General features: G+C 41.0%; 1 protein-coding gene across 3 annotated transcripts; it reads left to right on the top strand.

Moving 5' to 3' along the window:
• Positions 1–561: 561 nt before the first annotated feature.
• LOC126073782 (SLAM family member 9-like) lies at positions 562–26,759 on the top strand. Of its 3 annotated transcripts, XR_007516848.1 has the most exons (6): positions 562–706; positions 1,586–1,676; positions 16,638–17,030; positions 22,131–22,457; positions 25,429–25,678; positions 26,674–26,759. XR_007516848.1 is itself a non-coding variant. In XM_049880847.1 (5 exons), the coding sequence occupies exons 2-5, from the start codon at positions 1,604–1,606 to the stop codon at positions 25,446–25,448; spliced, it is 813 nt and encodes a 270-aa protein (XP_049736804.1). In that variant the 5' UTR covers positions 562–706; positions 1,586–1,603; the 3' UTR covers positions 25,449–25,780. The 3 variants fall into 3 exon arrangements, 2 of the variants coding, with proteins under 2 accessions (XP_049736804.1, XP_049736803.1); XM_049880847.1 differs by lacking the exon at positions 26,674–26,759 and having other exon boundaries at positions 25,429–25,780; XM_049880846.1 differs by lacking the exons at positions 25,429–25,678; positions 26,674–26,759 and adding an exon at positions 23,114–23,447 and having other exon boundaries at positions 565–706.
• Positions 26,760–27,400: the final 641 nt, after the last annotated feature.

The following is a 27,400-nucleotide window of genomic DNA, read 5'->3' as shown; positions in this document are numbered from 1 at the left end:
TAATTTCCCCATTATGAGGTGGGGGTGGGAAATGAAGCTGATGCTGAATATTCACTTGTCTGGGATGCTGCAAAGGAGTCTTGGGTGGGAGGACAAACTGAACCCCAAGCGACTTGTGTTAGGTCACACCGTGGGATGAAAAAGGTGACTACAATGTTGGGAGATGACTCCTGAGCTTGTTGTCCAAAGTCCAGACTCTGCCCCTTGATTACTTGTGTGACCTTTTTAAAGGTCACAAAGCCCCTTTAAGGCCGGAGTTTCACACCTATAATCTGGGTTTGATAAGTAATGCCTCCTGCCTTGAGTGTGTAGGAGTAGGGCCAAACCTGCAGGCTATAAAGGCCTCAAATACTGGTTCCCACCATAAGGCAAATACCAATATTTGCATTAGTGATGTGGGGAGTTCCCACAAACAGCTTTCTTCTTTTCCCCACAGCGTCTTACTTAATCAACCAACAGATGAAGTTTGTAGAAAATGAGAAAGGAAATTTGACTCATTAAACAAGTCAGGTACAGGGGATGACCACCAAAACTAGAAGCAGCCAAGCTCAGTCTTGCTGTAAAGACAGGACTTTTGTGCCTGCCTGTAGATTGGCATTGGTGAGCAGAGCTGCCTGGGGCTGAACTACCAGCCCAGGGAAGCAGCTAAGGGGAGACGGGGACTGCGCATGAGAACACCAAGCTGCTTGGAATCACTCAGGGTGAGGTCAGTCCAACAGGAATGAGCACAGTCCAACAGGGTGCCAGGCACTTTCTAAAGTGAGGTTGTTTCTACTTGGATTCTACCATTTGTTGAGTGCTTACTGTGGGTGCTGCAGAGTCCCTGGGTGGTGAAAATGGTTAAGATGCTCGGCTGCTAACTGAAAGGTTTGAGGTTCAAGTCTACCCAGAGATGCCTCAGAAAAAAGGGCTAATGATCTACTTGCAAAAAATCAGTCATTGAAAGTCCTATGGAACACAGCACTATTCAGGACACATACGAGTCACGATCTGATTCAATGGCAACTGGTTTGTGGGCACTGGAGGTGGAGTGCTCACTGTGTCTCAGCACAGAAAAACCTGGAGGTACAGATGAAAAAGTTCAATTCCTACCATCAATGGGCTTACAAGCTGATGGAAGACAAACAACCATAATAGAAAAAGAAAACGACTATAATGGTGTAATAAACAATAAGCAGTTGCGAGCTTAGAAAAAAAGAGTCCTCCAGTGGCATAAAACTCAGAGAAGCCTAAGAGATATGGACCATGAGAGCAGTTGACAGGTAAATAGCAGTTTGCTAGGGAGGACAAGTTTGGGAAGAGTGTTCCTGACAGGAAGACAGCAGGTGCAGAGACACCCAGAGCAAGGGAGCATGGAATGTTCCAGAGGACATAGGAAGTCTGTTGTCAAAATTACAAAGGGCCTTGACTCCCCTGAGGAAGAGTTTAGATTTGTCTTAGCCTGACACCCTCGCGCTCTGCTGAGGCTATCTGTCAATCAGTGGTTAGGAAATGTGGTCACTGTTTCTTTATTGTAAGGCTGGGCCTCAGACGTGGGAGTCGTTTTCTAAACATCAATGTTCCTCTTCTCTTGTATCATGTGCAGCTGAGCAGGACACCTGGAATGGGACCCCAGCTCAGCAGATGGAGCATCTGCAGGGCCTCATGGCTTCTGGGCTGCATTAGCCTCCTCCAGGGTAAGTGACTCCCCAGAAAAGGAAGGCAACTGGGTGGAGGCAGGATAGGGCTCCCTGATCACTTTGAGGGTTGTTTAAGGGACCTGGGTACTGGGCAGCTGAGACTGTGTCATCCAGTCTGATGGGCCCTCACTACGACACCCACAGGGTTTCACCTCAGTCATTCTGGTTTCCATCAAATGTCCTAAAAGACCCATTCCCAGCAGCTCCCTCTTCAGAAAGCCTGGGCAGCTGGGAGGGTGGTCCCCTTTCTTCCTGCCCTTGGAGAACAAAGACAGCTCCCAACACTAAGCTATTAATCAACTCTATGTTATCAATGTTTCAGCTAAAGCTGCTGAAACAACTACTGTGGGTCCATGCCTGGGTCCCTGGACCCCCTTGGGATCTGGGGATCCAGCAGTGAGCTCCTTGCACCCCAGAAGAGAACCTGCACTCAGGCTTCCCAAGCAGGTGAAACTGTCCAGTGTCCACCTTTGGGCTAGAAGTCTACATAGCGAAGCGCACTGCAGGGGCAAGTTCAGATGTCCTTGGTGAACAAAAAGAGAAAATGACACTGTTATCACTTAGCAAATGCAGCGTGTTTCCTTTATTGCCCCAAAGTAAACGAAACATACAGAAGGGCCATTAGCTGGCAACCAGCCTGGGACCCCCGAGCCAGGGAGTTGAGGCTGCTCCTGCTGCACTGGCAGAGAAGCCAGGATAGCCTGGAGCTGCCTGCAGAGAGCAGTGAAGACACAGAGGCCTGCTTGTGGGCCAGCCTGGGGAGGGAGTCGATCTAGAGCCCTGAGAAAGAGTCTCTGGCCTGGGCTTCTGGAGCTTCTCCATCACCAAAGAAGAGAGAGCTCTCACTCCCTTTCCAGATTTGGGTCTCAGGAACAAACAGATCATCACAAAAGAAAGATTTTTTGGAAGTCTCAGGTTTATCTTAAAATTGTTTGTGAATTTACATTCCACTTCAGTATTACTTTTTATTTGAAAATGTAAAGAATGCTTTACCTTTGGGTAAAGCAAATGCTCTAGTAGGATGTTGAAGGGTGCCCTGTACCCCTATGGGTTGCTCCCAGCCCCACTGTTGCTTAAGCCCTGGGGATCCCAGATTGAAGGCATGTTTATCACAGCCCTGTTTTAGGGCAATTCCTGGAAACAAAGAGGATGCCATCAATGTGGGAATAACTGAATATGTTGGGGCATATTCAACCATGGAATATCATGGAAGCCAAGAAAAGAAATGGATCAGCTGACTGGGAGGGATTTCATGAATCAATAAGCTATTTGCATGAGAATAACAAGATGTAGAAAACAGAATACAGTGGGGTCCCAATTTTGTAAAACATACAGCAGCTTCCAGCCTGGGTGGCACAAGAGGTTTGCAATAGGTTGCTAACCTAAACGTTGGCGGTTCTGAGGAAGAAAGGCCTGGCAATCTACTACCTTAAAGATTACAACCAAGAAAACTCTACGCAGTAGGTTTAATCTGTACATATGGGGTCTGTATGCTGCCATGAGTCAAAACCAACTGGACGACAGCAGCTTTGGTTTTGGGTTTATACACACACATATGTTTATAAGAGCAAGGAGAGAAATGCAGAAGGATACATAGCAGATTGCTAACATGGGCTACAGAAGAGGGTGGAAATGGAGACAAAGCAGGAAGGAGGAAGGAGAGAAAAGGGTGGGAAGAAGGATGGGGAGTTAAGCAAAAAAAAGGGAACTGAAAGAAAAAAGACTTCCAAAGAAGGCCAGAAAATATCCTATTCATGAATTTACTGAAGATTACATGCTTATAACCAAAAATCCGTTGCCATTGAGTCAATTCTGACTCATAGCGACCCTATAGGACAGAGTAGAAAAGCTCCATAGGGTTTCAAAAAAAAGCTCCTGGTGAATTCAAACTGCTGACCTTTTGGTTAGCAGCCGTAGTTCTTAACCACTATGCCACCAGGGTTTCCTACATGCTTATCCCAGAAAACCCAGTGCCGTCTTGTCGATTCCGACTCACAGCAACATAAAAAAAAGCATACATAAATAAAATAAAAAGTAATTAAAAAAAATATGAAGACATAGTAAATTATTAATTCTGGTGACAGCTTTGAAAGCTTGTATTGTTATAACTTTTGAATATCTCAGGGAATTACATGAAATTTAATGGATTACACAGCACTTGTTTCAGGACGTCTGGAATTGGTAGTAGCCTTGCAGTAGCAAGGAATTAGACCTTCACTAGATAATTTTCAATCCACAGTAAATTGTAGGCTTTCTCCACTTCTGCATCTCCTGGGGTCAGAGGGTAGTGGGTACTACACATGCCTGACCTGTAACTCATGCGGAGCTTGACAATCTGACATGTCATGCCACTGAGGGAGCCGATCTAGAACCCCGCTGTCCATGCTGGATCAAATTTCTCTGGTCTGAGCTTCCTGGGCTTTTCCACCAAAAAAGGAAAGTGAACATCCATTCCTCTCTCTGGTTTGGAGCAAACAGATCCTAACAAAGAAGAGGTTTCTTGGAAGGCTCAGATTTATCTTAAAATTGCTTGTGCAACTCAACAACAAAAAGACAACCCAATTTAAAAATTGGCAAAGGACTTGAATAGACATTTCTCCAAAGAAAATATATAAATGGCCAATAAGCACATGAAAAGATGTTCAACATCATTAGCCACTACAGAAATGCAAAGCAAAACCAGAAGATACCACTTCACACCCACTAGGATGGCTAGAACCAAAAAGGCAGAAAATAACAAGTGTTGGTGGGGATTTGGAGAAATTGGAACCTTCCTGCATTGCTGGTGGGATGTAAAATGGCGCAGCAGTTATGGAAAACAGTGGAGATTCCTTAAAAAGTTTAACATAGAATTACCGTATGATCCAGCAATTCTACTCCTAAGTATGTACCCAAAAGAATCAAAAGCAGGGACTGAAGCAGATACTTGTACACCAAAAGTGGTCATTGCAACATTATCCACAACAGCCAAAGTGGAAACAACCCAAGCGTCCATAAGCAGATGAATGGGTTAGTAAAAAGGTAGTGCACATACAATGGATTATTATTCAGCCATAAAGAGAAATGAAATTCTCATACATGCTGTAACAGGGATGAACCTTGAAAATATTATTCTAAGTGAAATAGCCAGACATAAAGGAGGGCAAAAGTTTATTAGTGGTTACCAGGGCCTGGGAGAGGGGAGAGGGGGAAGTTATTGCTTAATGGGTACTGAGTTTCTGTTTGGGGTGATGAAAAGCTTTTGGAAACAGATAGTGATGATGATTGCTCAACACGGTGAATGTAATTACTGTCACTTAAAAATGGTTAAAATGGAAAATATTTTGTTATATATACTTTTCCCACAAAAAAATTTTTACAAATTGCTTATGAATTTTGCATTCTACTTCAGGTGCTTGTTTCCACTTTAAAACGTTAAAAAGTATTTACCTTTGGGTAAAACAAACACTCTAGGAGGATGTCCTTTATTATTCCTGTGAATTGCCTCTACTCCCACCCCCAAATGCTGCTCAGACATGGAGATCCCATGGAAAGCAAGTTTCTTGTTGCATGTTTTAGGGTGAAAACCTGGAAAAAAAGGGGGATACTCATCAATTCAAGAATGATCGAATAAGTTGAGTCAGCAGTTGTCAATCTTTTGATCTCAGGACTTCTTTCCATTCTTAAAAATCACTGAGGACACCAAATAGCTTTTGTTTATATGGGCTATATCTATCAATATTTACATACTAGGAAATAAAAGAGAAAATCTTAAATATATTTACATATTCATTTTAAAAATAATAAACCCACTTCATGTTAAAATAAACATTTTATTTAAAAATAACCGTATTTTCGAAAAAAGAAAAAATTGGTTCAATAAACATATGATCTACAGGTATTTTCTCCCAGTCTGTGGCTTATATTTTCATTCTAACAATGTCTTTAGAAGAGCAAAAGTTCTTAATTTTGACAAAGTACAATTTATTGATGTATTCTTTTATAATTTGAATTTCTTAAATATATTAAGATGGGTAAAGAATTAAAACACATCATATCAAAACCTTTTGGGACATAGAAAGCAGTTCTCAGAGGTCAATTTATAGCAATACATACACACATCAAAAAAGAAGAAAAGGACAAAATGAAAACTTTAGCTACACAACTTGAACAAACACAGAACAGCAAAAGAAGCCCACAGCCACCAGAAGAAAGGAAATAAAGACGATCAGAGCAGAAATAAATGAAATAGAGATTAGAAAAACAATAGAAAGAATCCACAAAACCAAAAGTTGGTTATTTGAAAGGGTCAACAAAATCAACAAGCCACTGGTCAAACTGACAAAAGAAAAGCAGGAGAGGACACAAATTACCCAAATAACAAATGAAATGGGGGACATTACAACAGACCCAACTGAAATACAAAGAATCATAACAGAATACTGTGAAAAACTATACTCCAACAAATTGAAAACCTAGAGAAAATAGACAAATTTCTAGAAACACAGTACGTACCCAAACTAACACAAAATGATGTTGAAAATCTGAACAGACCTATAACAAGAGAAGAGATTGAAAAAACAAGAGAAGAGATTGAAAAGGTAATTAAAAAAAAAAAAACTTCCAACAAAAAAAGCCCTGGCCCAGATGGCCTCACTAGAGAATTCTACCATTCAGAGAAGAGCTTACACCAGCACAACTCAAACTATTTCAGAACACAGAAAAGGAAGCAATATTTCTGAATTCATTATATGAAGCCAGCATAACCCTGATGCCAAAACCAGGCAAAGACACCACAAAAAAAAATAAAGAAAGAAAGAAAATTACAGACCAATATCTCTCATGAATATAGATGCAAAAATTCTCAACAAAATTCTAGCCAATAGAAATCAGCATATCTTGAAAAAAATAATACACCATGACCAAGTAGGAGTCATACCAGGTATGCAAGGATGGTTGAACATTAGAAAATCAATCAACGTAATCCACCACATAAATGAAAGGGAAGAAAAGAATCCCATGATCATCTCAATCAACACAGAAAGGGTGTTCAACAAAACCCAACACCCATTCCTGATAAAAACTCTCAATAAAATAGGTATAGAAGGGAAATTTCTCAATATAATAAAGGGTATCTATGCAAAACCAACAGCCAACATCATTCTTAATGGAGAGGTTGAAAACATTCCCCTTGAGAACAGGAACAAGACAAGGATTTCCTTTATCACCACTTCTAGTTAACATTGTGCTGGAAGTCCTAGCTAGAGCCATAAAGCAAGGAAAAGAAATAAAGTTCATCCAAACTGGTAATGAAGAAGCTAAACTGTCCCTATTTGTGAAAACTCAAAAGACTCCAAGAGAAAACCACTGGAACTAATAGAAAGATTCAGCAAATAGTAGGATACAAGATAAACATACAAAAATCAGTTGGGTTCCTATACACCAATAAAGAGAATGATGAAAAGAAAATCACAACAACAATACCATTTAGAATAGCCCCTAAAAAAAAAAAACTTAGGAATAAATCTAACCAGATGTAACAACCTAAAGAACATTACAAAATACTACTGCAAGAAACCAAAAGAGATCTACAGAGATGGAAAAACATACCATGCTCGTGGATAGGTAGACGCAACATTGTGAAAATGCCGATTCTACCCAAAGCAGTTTACAAACACAATGCAATACCAATCCAAATACCAACAACATTCTTTAAAGAGATGGAAAAACTTGTCATTAACTTTATACGGAAAGGGAAGAAGCCCCAAATAAGTAAAGCATTACTGAAGAACAAGAATAAAGTAGGAGGACTCACACTACCTAACCTCAGAACCTACTATACATCCACAGTAGTCAAAACAGCCTGGTACTGGCACAATGACAGATACATTGACCAATGGAACAGAATGGAGAACCCAGATGTAAATTCACCCGCCTATGGACGCCTGATCTTCAACAAGGGCCCAAAGTCCATCAAATGGGGAAAAGACAGTCTTTTTAACAAATGATGCTGGCAAAATTGGATGTCCATCTGCAAAAAAATGAAACAGAACCCATACCTCACACCATATAAGAAAACTAATTCAAAATGGATCATAGACCTAAATATAAAGCCAAAATATACGAAGGTCATAGAAGGAAAAAATAGGATCAACACTAGAGGCCCTAATACATGGCATTAACGGGATAGAAACTACAGTCAACAACACACGAATTCCAGAAGACAAGCTAAATAACTGGGATTTTCTAAAAATTAAACACTTATGCTCATCAAAAGACTTCAACAAAAGAGTAAAATAATCTACAGACTGGGAAAAATTCTTTAGCTATTACGAATCAGACAAAGGTCTAATCTCTAAAATCCACAGGAAAATCCAACACCTCTACAACAAAAAGACAAAAAATCCAATTAAAAAATGGGCAAAGGAAATGAACAGATACTTCACCAAAGAAGACATTCAAGCAGCCAACAGACACATGAGGAAATGCTCACGATCTCTAGTCATTAGACAAATGCAGATCAAAACCACAATGAGATACCATCTCACCCCAACATTACTGGCACAAATCAATAAAACAAGAAATAATAAATGTTACAGAGGCTGTGGGGAAATGGGAACACTTATGCACTCGTGGTGGGGATGCAAAATGATACAACAATTTTGGAAAAGGATACTGCACTTCCTTAGAAAGCTAGAAATAGAAATACCATAAGATCCAGCAATCCCACTCCCAGTAATATATCCTAGAGAAATAAGAGTCATCACACGAATAGACATATGCACACGCATGTTCACTGCAGCACTGTTCACAATAGCAAAAAGATGGACACAATCTAGATGCCCATCAACAGATGAATGGATAAACAAACTTTGGGACATACACACAATGGAGTATTACATAACAGTAGAGAACAATGATGAATCTGTGAAGCATCTCATAACATGGATGAATCTGGAGGGCATTATGAGTGCAATAAGTCAATCACAAAAGGACAAATATTGTCTGAGATCACTACTGTAAAAACTCATGAAAATGTTTACGTACAAAAAGAAACAATCTGATGGTTACAAGGAAAGGGAGGGAAAGGGATGGAAAAACACTAAATAGACAACAGATAAGTGGTAACTTTGGGGAAAGGTAAGATGGTACACAATACAGGGGAAGCCAGCACAACTTGTACAAGGCAAAGTCATGGAAATTCCATAGACACATCCAAACTCCCTGAGGGACCAAATTGCTGAGCTGAGGGCTGTGGAGACCATGGTCTTGAGGAACATCAACTCAAATGGCATAACATAGTTTATAAAGAAAATGTTCTACATTCGACTTTGGTTAGTACCATCTGGGGCCTCAAAAGCCTGTGAGCAGCCATCTAAGATACTCCACTGGTCTCACCCCTTCTGGAACAAGGAAGAATGAAGAAAGCTAAAGATACAAGGGAAAGATTAGTCCTAAGGACTGATGGTCCACATCTACCACGGCCTCCACCAGACTGAGTCCAGTACAACTAGATGGTACCCAGGTACCACCACTGACTGCTTTGCAGGGATCACAACAGAGGGTCCCAGACAGAACTGGAGAAAAAATGTAGAACAAAATTCTAACTCAAAAAGAAAGAGCAGACTTTCTGGCCTGAAAAAGACTGAGAAACCCTGAGACTATGGCCCCTGGACACCCTTCAGCTCAGTACTGAAGTCACTCCTGAGGTTCACCCTTCAGCCAAAGATTGGAGAGTCCCATAAAACAAAACGAGACTAAAGGGGCACAACAGCCCAGGAGCAAGGACTAGAAGGCAGGAGAGGACAGGAAAGCTGATAACAGGGAGCCCAAGGTTGAGAAGAGAGAGCGTTGACGTGTCCTGGGGTTGTTAGCCAATGTCGTGAAACAATATGTGTACTAACCGTTTAATGAGAAACTAGTTTGTTCTGTAAACCTTCATTCAATTAAATTTTTTAAATTAAAAATTTAAAAAATATATATGTTAATGTTTTTTTTAATGTTTGTTTTATGGCCCAGAATACAGTCTAAGTGAATATTCCATGTATACTTGGAAAGAACGTGTATTCTGCTACTGCTGAGTGTGTGTTCTATAAGTGACAATTAGATCATGTTGGCTGACAGTGTGATTCAGGTTTTCTATAGCCTAACCAATTTTCTGCCTGCTTATTCTGTTAACTGAGAGAGGAGTGCTGAATCTTCAGCTACAATTGTGGGGCTCTTTCAGTTCTCAGTTTTTGTGTCATATGTTTTCGAAGTCCTTTTGTTAGGTTCATACACATTTAGGATTGTTAGAGCTTCCTGTGAATTGACCCCTGTATCACGATGTAATGTCTCTCTTTATTCCTGGTAGTGCTCGATGTTCTAACGTCTACTTTTCCTAGTGTAATCTAAGCTAGCCTTCCCAGCTTCCTTTTGATTGTGTCCATGATATCTTATTTCTATCTTTTTACTTAAATCCTAGCTATGTCTTTATATTTAATGCTTAAAGACAGGACATAGTTATCCAATCTGACAATCTCTGTCTTTTAATGGTGTGTTTAAACTGTCTAGATTGGATTAATTGTTAGTATCATTGAAATAAAATGTGCCATCTTTATGGCTCTTTTTCTGTTTGTTCCATCTGTTTTTTGTTTCTTTTTTCCTCTTCGTTTGCTTTCTTTGAACTAATTGAATGTTTTCACTATTGCATTTTATCTCCACTACTGGTTTCTTCCCACTGGTTTCTTAAGAAATCTTGGTAGCCCATTTGTTAAGCACCTGGACGCTAAAGGAAATGTTGGTGTTTCCAAACTATGAGTTGCTCTTCTGGAGAAGGATGTGAAAGTCTGCTTCGGTAAAGATTTACAGCCTTGGAAACCATTTGGGGCAGTTCTACTCTGTCCTATATGGTCACTATGCATCAGAATTAACTCGATGGCAGTGAGTTTACTGGCTTCTTATTTGTACTTCTTTGTAATTTTTTTTTTTTACTTCTTGCTTGGCATTTACAATACGCATTTTTTAGTGAATCAGCCTTCACCTTGAAATAATATTATACAACTTACCAACACACTGCTCATTCCTCCCTCCCCTCCTTTGCGCTGTTGTCATAAATTTTACTTCACGTATGCTATCAAGACACAGCACACTGCTTCCAAAAAAGCCTAACCCTTCACCATCGAGTGGATGTAGGTTCATAGCGACCGTACAGGAGAGAGTAGAGCCACCCCACAGGGTTTCCAAGGAGCAGCTAGTGGAGTTGAACTACCGATGTTTTGGTTAACAGCCAGTCTCTTAACCACTGTGCCACCAGGGCTCCAACACAGGGCTTAGGTAGCAATTTATCTTTTACAGCAATTTAAAATAAATTTTAATAAATTCTATACTTAGCTTTGTTTATGTAATTTCTCGTGTTCTCTTTTTCTTTGTGTAGATGAAAATTTCTGGCTGATACGATGTTTCTTATGTCCAATGAATTTACCTTTCTTGTAGTGCAGTTCTGCTAGAAATGTATCCTCTCAGCTTTGTTTATCCAAAATAGTCATTAATTCTCCTCCATTTTTTAAATACATTTTCATTTGGTATGGAATTCTGGGTCCACAGTTTCTTTCAGCCCTTTAAGGATAGCACTCCTTCATCTTTTGGTTTACATGTTTTCCGTGCTCAGCAGGGCAGCATGAAAGCTTTGACGAAACTGCCTCCTAGACTGAAGTAGCAGCAGGAGGAAGTGGGATATGGAAGGGAAGGAGTGGTGGGAGGAGCTTTGAGTTTAGGAGGTAACTGATGGCTGGGAACACCTGGCCTTTCTCCTAGATGGTCCAAGATAGAAACAGCACTGTCCTGACTTACTAATGGCACTGATGTAGGTCCTGATGGTGACCCATTCAGGTTGCCTCCAGAGGAGCTGAAGGGACTTGGATCCTTCAGCCTGAAGAAGTCCACATGACGCCTCCTCCAAGAAGCCTTTCCTAGTTCTACCAGCCAGAAGTGGCCTCTCCCTCAGCTAAACTTTTTGGCATCTTTTTATATACATTTTATACCTATTGTGGTATTCAACCTGTGATGAGGTTTTACATATTGGATCTCCCCACTAATGTGAATGGAATTCCCTAAGGTATGGACCACATCTTACCGCTTGGTGTGTCCTCAAGGTCCTTGCTCATAGTAGGTGCCTCTTTGAGTGCATTAATGAATGAATAGGAAAATCATATCCGATAGGGTGCTGCCCTTAAAGTCATAGTATGAGCTATTCCTTGCCCCCAGTAAGGGCAAGAAATGAGTTTAACTTAAGTTAAGCAGGAGAAGGGCAGGCCAGATACAAGGAAGAATTTATTGGAGAGGGGGCTGGTTACACTGTCAGGCAGTGGCAAATCAAACTGAATACTGCACCTGCTGAAAGCAGAGAATCAGTCTTCCTTTCAAGGAGAAAGGAAGCCTCCCTTTGTGGAACCTTTCCCTGGTCCAGCTCTTGTTGGGAGAAGGAACAGTATTAGACCAAAGTCCTCTCGTGTTCTCAGTGGGGGAGATCCGGACTCAGGAGAAGGGTCTGACATGGTTCATTGGTCAAAACACCACAGCACAACCATTCCAACCAGGGAGTCTATAAAAGGTCCTGGATAGAAAGGAAGAAAAATGTAGAACAAAACCTAAATTCCTAAAAAAAAAAAAAAAAAAAAGGCGAGATTTGCTGGATAGGTAGAAACAGGATGAACCTCCAAGATCGTCACCCTGGGATACCCTTTAAACTTGGAACACATACCACTCCCAGAGGTCGCCTTTCAGCCAAAAGACAGAGTAGCAAATAAAATAAATAATATTACCCACGAGTACTGTGCTTCTCTAAATAATCATCTAAAAAAACCAAACAGTAAATGCTTTCCCTAGAAGGTAAGGGAAGACAGGGAAGCTAAATTAAGGGAGACAACAACCAAAATGGAAATAATTTACATTGTGAAAAATGTAACCAATGTCACTGAACAATATGTATGTTGTTGTCAAGTCAGTTCCCACTCGTAGTGACCTTATGTACAACAGAACAAAACACTGCCCAGTCCTGTGCCATCCTCACAATTGTTGTTATGCCTGAGCCCATCGCTGCAGCCATTGTGTCAATCCATCTCATTAAAGGTCTTCCCTTTTTCACTGCCCCTCTACTTTACCAAGCATGATGTCCTTCTCCAGGGACTGATCCCTCCTGATCACATGTCCAAAGTACTTGAGATAAAGCCTCTCAAACCTTGCTTCTAAGGAGAATTCTGGCTGTACTACTTCCAAGACAGATTTATTCTTTTTCCTGTCAGTCCGTGGTGTATTCAATATTCTTGGCCAACACCATAATTCAAAGGCATCAATTCTTCTTTGGTCTTCTTTATTCACTGTCCAGCTTCTACATACATATGAGGTGATTCACCACACCATGGCTTAGGTCCAACACACCTTAGTCCTTAAAATGACATTTTTGCATTTTAACACTTTAAAGAGTTCTTTTGCAGCAGATTTGCCCAGTGCAGTACGTCGTTTGATTTCTTGACTGCTGCTTCCATGAACGCTGATTGCGGATCCAAGTAAAATGAAATCCTTGAGAAATTCAATCTTTTATAGGTTTATCATGATCTTCCTTATTCGTCCAGCTGTGTGTGAGGATTTTCATTTACTTTATGTGGAGATGTAATCCATGCTGAAGGCTGTAGTCTTTGGTCTTCATTAATAAGTGCCTAAGTTCTCTTCACTTTCGGCAAGCAAGGTTGTGTTATCTGCGTATCGCAGGTTGTTAATGAACCTTCCCCCAATTCTATTGTTCCATTCTTCTTCAAATAGTCCAGCTTCCCAGGTTATTTTGCTCAGAATACAGAAAGGATACAACCATGATGAACATGTTTCCTGACTTTAAACCACCCAGTATCCCCTTTGTCATGGATTGAATTGTGTCACCCCAAAATATGTGTCAACTTGGGTAGGCCATGATTCCCAGTAGTGTGTGACTGTGCACTATCTTGTCACCTGATGCGATTTTCCTATGTGTTGTAAATCCTACTTCTATAATGTTAATGAGGCAGGATTAGAGGCAGTTACATTAACGAGACAGGACTCAGTCTACAAGATTGGGTTGTGTCTTAAATCAGTCTCTTTTGAGATATAAAAGAGAGAAGCAAGCAGAGAGACATTGGGATCTCGTACCACCAAGAAACAAGAGCCAGGAGAATAGTGTGTCCTTTGGACCCGGGTCTCTGTGCTGAGAAGCTCCTGGACCACGGAAGATTGATGAAAAAGACCTTACCCTAGAGCCAACATGGAGAAAAAGCCTTCCCCTAGAGTTGGCACCCTGAGTTCAGACTTCTAGATTCCTAGACTGTGAGAGAATGAATTTCTCTTTATTAAAACCATCCACTTGTGATATTTCTGTTATACCAGCAATACATAACAAAGACACCATCGTTCTGTTCAAACAACTGCCTCTTGGTCTATGTACAGGTTCCACATGAACACAATTAAGTGTCCTGGAATTTCCATTCTTCATAATGATGTATGTAATTTTTTATGATCCACACAGTCATATGCCTTCACTTAGTCAGTAAAACAAGGGTAAACATCTTTTTGTGTTCCTTGCTTTCAGCCAGGATCCATCTGACATCAGCCATGATATCCCTCGTTCCACGTCCTGCTTTGAATCTGGCTTGAATTTCTGGCAGTTCCCTGTGAATGTACTGCTCAACCACTTTTAAATGACCTTCAGCAAAATTTTACTTGTGTGTTATATTAATGATATTGTTAGGTAATTTTCATGTTCTGTTGTATAACCTTTCTTTGGAATGGACACAAATATGGATCTCTTCTAGTCGGTTGGCCAGATATCTGTCTTCCAAATTTCTTGGCATAGACAAGTGAGTGCTTGCAGCACTGCATCCGTTTGTTGAAACATCTCAGTTGGCATTTCTACAATCCCTGGAGCCTAGTTTTTCCCCAGTGCTTTCAGAGAAGCATTGACTTATTCCTTCAGTACCATCGGTTCATAATCATATGCTACCTCCTGAAATGGCTGAATGTCAACCAATTCTATTTGGTACAGTGACTGTGTATTCCTTCCATCTTCTTTGATGCTTCCTGTGTTGTTTAATATTTTCCCTGTGAAATTCTTCAATATTGCAACTCAAGACTTGAATTCTCTCTTTAGTTCTTTCAGCTTGAGAAATGCCAAGCGTGTTTTCCCTTTTGGTTTTCTAACTCTAGGTCTTTGCACATTTCATCATGATACTTTATTTTGTCTTCTCAAGCCACCCTTTGAAATCCTCTGCGCAGCTCTTTCACTTCATCATTTCTGCCATTCCCTTTAGCTACAGCAAGTTTCACAGTCTCTTTTCACGTCCATTTTGGTCTTTTCTTTCTTTCCTGTCCTTTTAATGACTTCTTCCTTTTTTCATGTGTGATGTCCTTGCTGTCATTCCACAACTCATCTGGTCTTCAGTCATTAGTGTTTAATGAGCCAAATCTTCTTGAGATGGTCTCTAACTTAGGGTAGAATAAACTCAACGTCATACTTTGGCTCTCTTGGGCTTGTAATTTTTTTCAGCTTCAACTTGAACTTGCATGTGAGCCTTGTTCTAACCGATGATACTAAGCTTCTCCTTCATCTCTTTCCACAGATGTAGTCAGTTTGATTCCTGTGTGTTCCATCTGGCAAGATTCATGTGTATAGTTGCTGTTTATGTTGTTGAAAAAAGGTTTTTGCAATGAAGAAGTCATTGGTCCTGCAAAATTCTGTCATGTGGTCTCCGACGTCATTTCTTTTACCAAGTCCATAATTTCCAACTACTGTTACTGTTCCTTCTTCTTTATTTACAACTTTAGAATTCCAATCACCAGTAATTATTAATGCATCTTGACTGCACATTTGATGAATTTCAGACTGCAGAAGTTGGTAAAAATATTCAATTTCCTCATCTTTGGCATTAGTGTTTGGCACAGAAATTTCAATAATAGTCATATTAACTGGTCTTCCTTGTAGGTGTATGGATATTATCCTGTCTCTGAGAGCGTTATACCTCAGGAGAGATCTTGAAATGAACGCGAAACCATTCCTTTTTAATTTGTCATTTTCGGCATAGTAAACCGTATGATTGTCTGATTCAAAATGGCCAATACAAGTCCATTTCAGCTCACTAATGCCTAGGGTATTGATGGTTATGTGTTCCACTTCATTTTTGACAGCTTCCAATTTAATTCGAACAATATGTACAGAAACCGTTAAATAAGAACCTAATTTTCCGTATAAGATTTCACCAAAACAGAATAAAATATGAAAAAAAAAAAAAAAACTCACAAACCAGAACAACTGATGATGTTGAGTTCTGGGATTGTTTAGGGCACTGCTCCCAAAGAGGAAAGAAACATCTGCCCAGCACTTCAAGACACTATGCTAGGCACTTGAGATACTTTACCTCATTTAATCTGTGAAACAAGTCTATAAGGAAGGCATTGATACCATCAGTTTACAGAAAAGGGAAGTATAGGTTAATAAACTCAGTTAATTAACCTAAAGTAAAAAATTTGAAATGTCAACACAGGCTTATTTTAATTTTACTGTATCAGGTTCCTTCCTAGAATCAAGGGCATATATTGGATGGATTTTATAAGAAACATGGGTTCTGTGGTTCTCTCATTTGTTCTTAATGAAAAAACATTCTTAATTTCTGTTTCCCAATGCAAAGTGTCTGGAACATAGGGGCCAAGAGTTCTGGAGCACATGGTTCTGGAACTTCATGCTATTATTATGATGCAGGTAAAGAAATTAAGGGTTAGCAAGTTTAAGTAACCTGTTCAGAGTTACACTCTGCTAGAACCAGAATTTGATCCTAGATTTGCTTCAAATTCATTGTATGAGGCAGCCTTCTTAGAATCAAGGGAGCACACTGGATGGATTGAATTAAAAAATGGGTTCTGTGGTTCTCTCATTCGTTCTTATGGGAAAACACTCACATTTCCTGTTTCCCAATGTCCTAGGTGTCTGGGGCACTGGGGCCAAGGGTTCTGGAGCACATGATTCTGGAACTAAGGATTCTGGAGCTCATGTTCTTCTGAAGGAGATCCAAGGAGGTTCTGTCTTGTTTCACGTGATCGTGAAGCCAGAAGTAAATCCAGGAGAGGAAGTACAGGAGATTAGGTGGAGCTTTGGCTCTGAGCCATCCTACAGAGTCATGCTGCGTGTCCATAATGGGGCAGACTCTCCAACATGGGTCAGTCTCCAAGACAAGTACAAGCAGAGGGTCCATGTGTCCAATATGACAACGCTGAGGATTGAGAACCTGACCCTTGAGGACAGTGGGCAGTACCGGGCTCGAGTGAGCTTAAATGAAGGAAGAGAATTTATCCAGATGTTCCACCTGATTGTCTATGGTGAGTGACAACCCCCTTACCCCAACCTCAGAGCTTACCCTCCTTTTGCCCCTGGAAGTGTCACATAAGCCCCCTTTTGCAGGACTGCACCCAGATACCAGTCTTCACCTTCCATTTTCTCCCCTGAACATAGGGGGAGTTTACAACTTAATGGAGACCAGAGCTGAGATTCATACCTGAGGGAAAATCACTTCATTGTTTTGGAAAAGAGGAAATTTGACAAAAATGGAAAATTTTGCATTAATGCTAATTGTTCTCTATAAATTCAGGCTAACTGATTTGTGTATGAGGTTTTTATTGCTATTTAAAATTACCAAACATAGTGGCTTAAAATAACACGTTTGTTATCTTACAGTTTCATTGGTCCAAAGTCCCATACAGGTCTCACTGGGCTCAAATCAAGGTTTCAGCAGAGCAATTATCCTTTCTGCATGCTCTAACAGAAAATTGGTTTCCTTAGGGTTGCTTTTTTTGTTTTATTTGTTTTTTTTAAAATAGAAGTTTCTTTTAAAGAAAAATTGTAATAGATTTTATTTTTAGAGAAATTTACGTTTACAGGAAAATAGTGCAGAAAGTACAGAGAGTTCCCATGTATTGCCCCCTACACTTTGTTTCTTCTAGTAACATCTTGCATCCTGTGGTATATTTGTTATAACTGATGATCCAACATTGATACATTTTTAGTCATAAAAGTCCATAGTTTACATGAGGCTTAACTCCTTATGTCATACAGTGCTATGAGTTTAGACAAATGCTTAATGTCATGAGTCCACCACTATAGAATCATACAGAATAGTTTCACTGCCCTAAATGTGCCCTGTGCTCCATCTATTCATGTCTCCTTCCTCCTCCTCACCTCCTGGAAGCCACTAATCTTTTTATTGTCTCCATAGCTTTGCCTTTACAGAATGTCATATTGTTGGGAATTATACAGTATGTAGGTTTTTTTGCAGTGGTATCTTTCATGTAGAATCACAATTTTAATGTTCCTCCATTCTTTTCATGGCTTGATAGCTAATTTCTTTTTATTGCTGAGTAATATTCCATTGTGTGGGTATACCACAGTTTGTTTATCTGTTCACCTAGTGAAGGACACCTTGATTGCTTCCAATATTTTGGCAATTATGGATAAAGCTCCTATAAACATTCGTGTGCAGGATTTTATGTGGACATATGTTTTCATTTCATTTGGGGAAACACCTAGAAGCACAATTGCTGAATCGATGGTAAGCCTGTGTTTATCTTTGTAAGAAACTACTTGACTGTCTTCCAGAGTGGCTGCATCACTTTGCATTCCCACCAGCAGTGATTGAGAGTTCCTGCTGCTCCACATCCTTGTCAACATTTGGTGTTGTCAGGATTTAGGATTTTAGCAAATCTAATAGGTGTATAGTAGTATCTAATTATTGTTTTGATTTACAATTCCCAATGACATATGAAGGAGTTACTGGGTGGTGTAAATGGCTAAGACTTCTACTACTAGGCTAGGTTGGTGGTTAGAACCCACTCAATGGTGCCTGGGAAGACACACCTGGTCTGCTTCCAAAACCTCACAGCCTTGAAAACCCTGTGGAGCAGTTCTACTCTGCATACATGGAGTTGCCATGAGTCAGAATCAAATTGACAGCAGCTAATAACAACAATGACATAAGAAGTTGAGCATTTTTTCTTAAGCTTATTTATCATCTGGTGAGGTTTCCGTTCAGATCTTTTGTTCATTTTGTAATTGGGTTGTTTAATTTCTTATTTGGGGGTTTTAAAAGTTCTTTGCATATCTTGGATAGAAGTCCTTTATCAGATGTGTGTTTTGCAGATATTTTCTCCCACTCTGTGACTTGGTGTTTTTTGTTTGCTTGTTTGTTGTTTTGTTTTCATTCTTTCAACAGAGCCTTTTACAGAGCAGACATTTTTAAGTTTAATGAAGTCTAACTTATCGAGTTTTTCTTTTGAGGGATCATTTTGCTAAGTACAGAATTCTAGGTTGATGGGTTTTTTCTTCCAACATTTTAAATATTTCACTTCACTCTCTTTACCTGCATGATTTCTGAAGAGAAGTCTGATGTAATTCTTCTGCTTGTTTCTCTGTAGATCAGTAATGTTTTTTCTTTGGCTTCTTTCAAGAGCCCACACATGTTCCCTGAGATGTGGACGTGTGCCAGTGGGTGAGCTCAGTGTTTGCCCCTGCTAGGGCCCTATAGTTGAGTCATTCATGGTTCAGTGGTATAATTCTCACCTTCGGTGTGGGATAGCTGGGTTCTAATCCCAGCCAGTGCAGCTCATGCACATCTCCCAAGTGTCTGTGTGTTGATATGATGCTGAACAGATTTCAGCAGAGCGTCCAAACTAAGACAGGCTTGGAAGAAAGGTTTGGCAATGTACTTCTGAAAATCAGTCATTGAAAACCCTATGGATCACGACAATCTAAGTCTGCTATGTATGGAGTGACTACGAGTCAGGGGCCAACTCAACAGGGCCCTATAGGATTCACCTATTTTTAGGCTAGTTTCTGGGCTGAGAGTTCCAGCACATAGTAAGAATTCACACCCATGCCCATGCATAGTGCAGGCTGGAATTCTGACTTCTCACAGACTCCACCCTTGGTACAGGGCAGGTGGCAGCTTCCCAAGCTGATTTCCCAGGCCAGAAGACAGAAATTTTCTCATCCTGTATTCCTCCCAGCCCCTCATCTGACTTCATGCAACATCCCTACAAGTACAACACCACGGCCAAGACCTCATCCCCATTTAGGGACATCAGTGACCCCTTTAGCTCTGAGTTTCCTCCTGTTTTTGTGGCTTGAATTCTCCCAAACCTCAGTTCCATATTTAAAACATTCTTTGTTATATTTTATCAGGCATCGTTGTGTGTAAGAGTGTGAGGAGGGGCTTCTTGAGTCAGCGCAAATGCCTTCTGGTCTGGTGGTTTCCAAAGTATAGTGTGTCTGTGTTTCAACTGTAAAATTCTTTTTTTCCAAAACCTCCAAAACATGGGGCTGAGGCAGCCATTCCTTTGTCATCCAGCTGAGAATACAGCTCAGTGTTCATCTTTGACTTCCAAAATAGGCAAGAATATTTTTATTGAAAAAAAGAGAGATTTGTGTGGGCCAAAACCAGAAATTGTAGACTCAGAGAATAGAGTTGTCTCAACAAGTTACAAACTACAAAGATATCAGTTATGACATGAGACATGAGAAAATGGGGGGGAAAATTAAGTGATTATTAAAAATACACCTTATGGTTGAGACTCTGGTTAAAACTTGGAAGGGACTTGAAATGGTCATTCCCTATGGTCTAAACAGAGGGGGCTGTGGAGCAGGGCTGAGGAGCAAGCCAAACCCACTAAAAAACCAAACCCACTACCTTCGAGTCTATTTCAACACATAACAACCCTATAAGATGGAATAGAGCTGCCCCATTTGATTTCTAAGGCTGTAAATTTTACAGTAGCAGACTGCCACATTGTTCTGCCACAAAGCGGCTGGTAGGTTCCAACCACCAACCTACAGTTAGCAGCTGTGCACTGTATCACCAGAAAGGTTGAGAGGGAACGCAGAAGGAGAGGGGCTTGGGTTCTGCTTACAACTTATCTGGGAAAATACTGTCTCCTCCCAAGGAGTCCTGCTGAGTAGAAATTGGGGTATGGTGTGTTTAGCCAGAAAAGGAGCCTCTAGAAGTACTACAAGTCCCCCAAGTCTGTGTAAGACATGGGGATATTGAGGTGTTCTTATGGCCCCCACTAAGGAAACAAAGTGCTAACAGGACCATGGACCAGAAGACACCTCAGGTCAGAAAGATGAAGACTTGGAGTGCCTGGACATCACCATGGAGGCTGTGGCAGGGACAATGGGCTCCAGCAGCAGCTGCCAACACTTGTTGAGATAAGCAAAACCTGTCACGTTAGTGGCAGATACAGCAGATACAGAAAGTGATACCCAAAGACCAGGACAAAATTCCCTAGCAAAGGCCTACAAGGATTATAGAGAACAGCAAAAAGACAGGAAGCCCCTCCCCCAACTCCAGGAGGACAGGGAGGAAGAGAGGAGCACAAGGAGGATGGGAGGTTGGAGGGCACAGGTAAGGGTTTCTTTGACTAGTACTGTTGTGCTAACCAAGCAGTTGGGTTCTCTGGGCCTGATAATGTTTAATCTGACTCTTTCTTCCATGGGGATTACCAGAGGTTCCCTGGAGACACTCCTCTCCCACACTGGGGATCTCTCACCTGCCTTGTCACAGGTAATACACTCTCAGGATGGTCATTTACATCTTTCCCTTTGGGCCCTGGTCCTTGGCTGGTCCCCTTCCACACAGACACTCTCTGTTGGGGTTCTATTGCCCCTCAAGATGGCTCTCTTCACAAAGTCCTTTCAAAAGTGTCCTACCTCTACTTCATGAAAAGCACATACAATGGACCCACCATTGGCAATGCAAGTTCTTCCCCACCAGCAGCTCCTTATCTGCTACCGTATGCCATTTCAGCACCATCTCTCCCTTTACATTTCTCGGGTGTGAGCCAGGCACTAGTCCACCACATCCCCCAGCTGTAGGGACACAGGTCAAGCTCTCTGAATGGTCCCAGTAAAGCTGCTTTCGCCACCTTCAGGTGAGGGGCAGGCACCCATCCAAAGATATTCTCTTCTCATGTCCAAATAAGAGCCTTTTTATACCTTCAGCGTGGGTAAAGCTTTAAGAGTCTCAAAACCAGTTTTCAGAAACTGCTTTGTAAATTCTGTACCTGGGAGGTATTTTCCCAAGAGGTTTGATGATCCCCTTCAAGTGCTGTGGGGGTTGTGAGGGACAGAGGCTTTGTGTGAAAAAAAAAAGTGAACCTGGTGTGAATTCAGCTGTGCATGGTATGGGCCAGGATGTAGGTGGTGGAAAGAACTGAGAGACTCTGGCTGCCTGAACTTCTCTAAACTTGGGATTCTGTATGACTTTCTCATTATATGACTTTGGGGAAATGGTTCCACCTCACCAAGCCTTAGTTTTTTCAGCTGTGAGTTGCCCTGCCTTCCTGGCAGGGTGTTATGAAATTAATGAGATAATGGATGAGTAATGTGCTGTACAGATACAATAATAATACTTTCGTCCTCTCCTATGCCAGAGCCTGTCCCCATCCCCCAGATCCTGGCCAAGTCATCATCCACCACACCAGGCTGGTGCAATGTCACCCTGGAGTGCATGGCCACAGGGGCCACAAAGAACCGGCATATGACCTGGGAAAGCAAGGGCCTCCCCAAGAACCTGAATCAGAGAGAGTTACCAGGACCTGTCATCAACTCCTGGACCCTGGCTCTGAGTCTGCCCGTGAGCCAGCACCTGAGCAGGCCCAATGCCAACCTCACTTGTGTGGTCAGCAACTCTGAGGACCAGAAAAATACCACATTACATGTGGGCGAAGTCTGTTGGCCTGAAGAAAATGACCAGAAAGGTAATAGGTTCAGCTCCATGAAGATTCCTATCTCAGGAGGTTGGGGCATTGTGGTAGATTTCCATCCTCAGTAATGTGATATCAGACACAGTAAAAGTTGGCAAGTGCCCCAGGAAGGGGACGGTGAGGAAAAGCAGGCCTTTGGGGAAGAGAAAAGCCACCCCAGTCCTGATGTGTACCCCTGCTCTGAATCCCACCTGAAGGGCCACTGAGTGGATGAGGAATCACATTTGCAATGAGTGACCTCGCGGAAACTAATATTAATAGGGGAAGCTGGTGACTTATAACGTTAGGGGACTTTTCGTAGCATTGTCCAAAGATGAATAGACGATTTGGGGACATAGCGAGTTCCCTGTCACTGGAGGTGTGTAAGCACAGGTGCACAGTCATTTACTGGGGTTGTTATAAGGCACAGAAAAGAGGTAGAACTCCATAATCTTTGAGTTTCCTTCCAACATGGACACTCTTAGATTCTAGGACACTCTCTTTGGCAATATCACGTAGGATTATTCTAAGCCCAAAGTCCCAATTTACTCAGAACCATCGAGTGACCTGGAGTCCCTGACACTGAATCAGCTCACTGAGGGACTGTGGTCAATGCCAGGATCCAGTCCCCCAGAAGCCTCTCACTGTCTGCTCTGCTTCTGACCCGACAGGGACAAGAGCTCAATTCCTGTTCACGTTGCTGTCGATGATGCTGGCAAAAGGCCTTTTCCTCCTCGCGCTCCTTGGCAAGCTGGGCGTCCAGGTTGCCAAGGTCAAATTTCCAGCAGAAGGAAGGAAGTGAGAGGTGCTCAAGCAGATTCGAGAACTGGATCGGGATTTTATTTTCATTTTGGTGCTTTGTCAAGTTTTCAAACAATTGAATGTCCTTGAAGGAGAAAACACTTGTATCAGTTTTCCAATATTGTCTGTGTTGATTCCATGAGGTTTTACACACCCATGTAAATCAATGTCAGTAAATTCCATTTTCCAGAAATTGTTCTTTTCCTTAAGATTTTTAAATTGAATAGATTTTCATTATATATTACATTCTCTTACAAGGTGGTTTTTTTTTTTTTTACTTCTTTTTTTTTTTTTGCTTTTTTAAATATGAGAGGATCTTACTAAAAGTCTAAGAGTTAAATTAGGTGAAGTTTCCAACCTCAAGTGCTAGAGGACCCCATTAGCCAGTTCAGAGTTTTTCTCTTTGGATGCACTGGCAAAGGCAGTTTGGTGGTTCAGCTGGTGGCATGGGGTGCACTGATGGGGTTCCCTATCTCTTCACTTCCTCTACTAAGAACTTGGAAATGAGGGAAGTAAGGGTTTGTTTGGTTTCGGGTTTCTTTTTTTTTTTTTTTTTTTAATTGACAACAGTGGTATACAAGGTCATTTTGTAGAGATTCCAACTTGTTAACCAGGACAAGACTTAATCTCAAATATGAACATGACTAAAGAAAGAATATGTCAATCAAAGGAAGACTGATAAAAATCAGACCATAAAGATAGGTGAGTGACATAGACAAACTAAGTGCTGTCAGGCTCGCAAGAGAGCTCCGTACCCCAGCCAGGTAAATCCTACCGTGGAGCTAGAGCATTCAGACTCTCCAAGAACAGTGGACTTTCATACCAGCAGCATTTGCCCACTTGTCCTGACTCCTGCTCACCAAGCAGCTCACTCGCCGTCCGTGTGGTCTAAACTTGGGAAGAGGATTCATTCCTCAGACCTATGGGACTATCCAGTCTAGTTGAAAAGTATTCTTCTTATTGTAAATTAATAAATATGCATGCTGGTTTTGTCTGCCAGTGCCGTACGAGATTTGTTGGCAAGATTTTGCATCCAAAAGTCAAGTCAATTCTTGACAATAGATGAAATGTAGCTTCAGAGCTCAAACTCAGATTCTGAAAGACAGACTAAACCATGGTGAATTTCTGAAACTAATGCCAACCTGTGGGCCTTGTCATTCATTCATTTCTTCACTCAACATTTTATGGGCTACAAGCTGAGGACATATCGAGGATTATTTTGGAAGACAAACTCTCAGCCTCTCCTTGCCATGTACGTTCCCATTTAAATTTTATGAAGATTCCATAAAAAACCAAAGGATTAAGCTCTCAGAACTGATCTTGTACCAGAAACATCTATTGAGCTTTAAAAATATAGATGATGCCCAGTTTGAGGATGGGGTCCAAGCATCCGTGCTTTTCAAAGGTCTACTGCCAGGATTTTCTAAGCCCTGGCGAACAGCCAGGATTATACGCAATTCATAGGGACTATGGATTCTCCATTTTTTAAACCAAAAATTTCACTTTATCTGTACTGTCTAGACAGAACCAGAAATGCTTAGTGGTGATTTCATTAAAAATCCTGAAGGAGCCATTTGAACACAATAGGAAGTGAAAGGGGAACAGGAGAATAAATACTTCAACTGGTTTCTGAGATAAATTTCCTGTTAGCATAAATGTGGTTTAGTTTTTCTGAAGCAGAGTTCTGATTATGTCAGTGCCCTACTCAAAAATTTCAATAAATCACTTTTTATAAATGTTACACAAAATCTATGATACAGAAAAAGAGACAGAACCCTGAAGAAAACTGCTGTTAACTGTTTGGCTTACCAACTTAGACTTTCTAAACTTTTTAGACCACATCGACGTATGTGTATATATTTTATAAAACCAGGATAATACTACACATACTGTTACATAACACACTTAATATTCCATGAACGCCTTCCTATTTAAATATATAAAGGTGTACCTTATTCTTTTTATTATCTAAATATTATTCCATTATGTGGATAGATCTTAAATTATTCAACCTGTATACTGCAATGGTTCAACTTCCAAGGTCTGAATCTTAGTTCAGTCATTTTTTAGCTTTGTGATCTTGGGCAAGTTCATTATTTTTACTATCTTTGCAGTTTCCTAGGAATAATAACGGTATCTACACATCAGGATTTTCAGCTTACTCTGAGGTCTTATTTTCCCACAGGATTCAACAGCCCAGACTAAATACATCTTCACATCCCTGTGATAAGTGCTATGGACAAAAAGAGCCAGGAAGAGTAATGAGAATGCCAGGACGATGTTGCAGTTTTAAATAGGGAGCTGGAATAAATCTCACTAAAAATATAACATTTGCACAAAGACCAGAAGAAGGTGAGGAAATGAGACATGAAGATTCCTGAAGGAAAAGAATTTCAGGCAGAAGCAAAGCCCCTAAGGCAGAAGGAGCATGATTGGTATGTTCAAAAAAATAGCAACAGGGTCAGTGTGGTTTAAAACAAGGTTTCAGCAAGTTGCATTCCTTTCTGGAAACTCTAGGGGAGAATCTATTTCCTGATCATTCTGATAGTTGACCGAATCCAGTTCCATGCAGTTGCAGAACAGAGGTCTTGGTTTTCTTGTTGACTGTAAACTGAGGGCTATTCCACCTTTTAGTGGCTGCCTCATTCCTTGGCTCATGGCCCACTCTTCCTCCATCTTCAAAGCCAGGAATAGCAGGTCCAGTCCTTCTCACAACAAATCTCTGGCCCACTCTTTTGCTTTTCTTCCTTTACCTTTAAGAACTCTTGTGATTAGACTGGGCCCATCTGTATAAGCCAAGATAATCTCCCATCTAAGGTCCTTAACCTTCATCATGTCTGCAAAGTCCCTTCTGCCACGTAAGGCAACATATTTGCAGAATTCAGAAATCAGGATGTGGACATCTTTGGGGGCCATTGTTCTTCCTATTACAACATCAGAGACACTGAAGAAGGGAAGTCTGAAAACTGAATTCTGGGATGTAGAAGTGGGAGAGATGAGAAAGAAACCAGTAAAGGAAACTCAGGAGCACCCAGTGAGTAGGAGGAAAAGAACTGCAAGTGCAGATGTGAGGTGAAGACAGGGTTTCATGGAAGAAGTGACCCATGTGTCAATTGCTGTTGAGAAGTTAAGGAAGACGAGGCCTGAGAATTGACTACTGGATTTAGCATCACGGGCTTCTCAGGGGACTTTAACAAGAGCAATGTCCATGGAGTTCTGGGGAAATGCATGATTAGAAAGAACTCCAGAGAAAAAGGGAGGGAATTAGTAGGAAGAAATATAGAGAATTTCTTTCAGAGAATTTTGCTATAAATTGGAGAGAAAAATGGGAGAGTACTAGCGGGGAGTCGAGTTTATAAGATTCTTTCAATGAGGAAAATTACAGTATGCTTGTGTACTGATAAAAATAATCTGTAGATTTTTTCAAAAGCTAATACAGGGAAGAACTTGTGGAGTGATGACACTGCACAGGCAAGAGATGGAATCTGGTGCCCAAGAGGAGCACCAGACCTACAGGAGCCAAGATCATCCAAAATCATAAGGACAAAAGCAGAAGGTATGTGTTCAGAAGCAGGGCAGCGGGTAGGTCTGGTGATGGAGTTTGTGGAAGTTCTTCTGATTAGTTCTATATTGTCACTTAATAAAAGGCAAAGTAATCTATTGTGGATGAGGATGGGGAAGAGGAATTGGGGTTCAAGGAGAGATAAGACATGCTCATTGTTCTAGTTTCCTAGTGCTGTTATAACAGAAATACCACAAGTAAAACCCATTGCCATCAAGTCAATTCCAACTCTTAGCGACCCTATAGGACAGCATAGAACTGTCCCATAGAGTTTCCAAGGAATGCCTGGTGGACTTGAACTACCAACCTTTTGGTTAGCAGCCATAGCAATTAACCACTACAGCACCAGGGTTTCCATACCACAAGTAGGTGGCTTTAAAGAAGAGAAATATATTTTTCCACAGTTGAGAAGACTAGAAGGCTGAACTCAGGGCATCAGCTATAGGGGATGGATCTCTCAGTCTGTCAGCTGCCGGGAAAGATCTTTGTCTCTTTCAGCTACTATTTCTCAGTTTCTTGTTGATCTTCATGTACCATCTTTCTTCCCCACTTGTGCCTGCTTGTCTCTGTGTCTATGATGCTCTTTATATCACTC

The sequence above is a fragment of the Elephas maximus genome, chromosome 3 (genome assembly GCF_024166365.1).
Source record: "Elephas maximus indicus isolate mEleMax1 chromosome 3, mEleMax1 primary haplotype, whole genome shotgun sequence".
In the NCBI taxonomy this organism is placed as follows: Eukaryota; Metazoa; Chordata; class Mammalia; order Proboscidea; family Elephantidae; genus Elephas; species Elephas maximus.
This window is presented reverse-complemented; position numbering and strand designations above follow the sequence as displayed.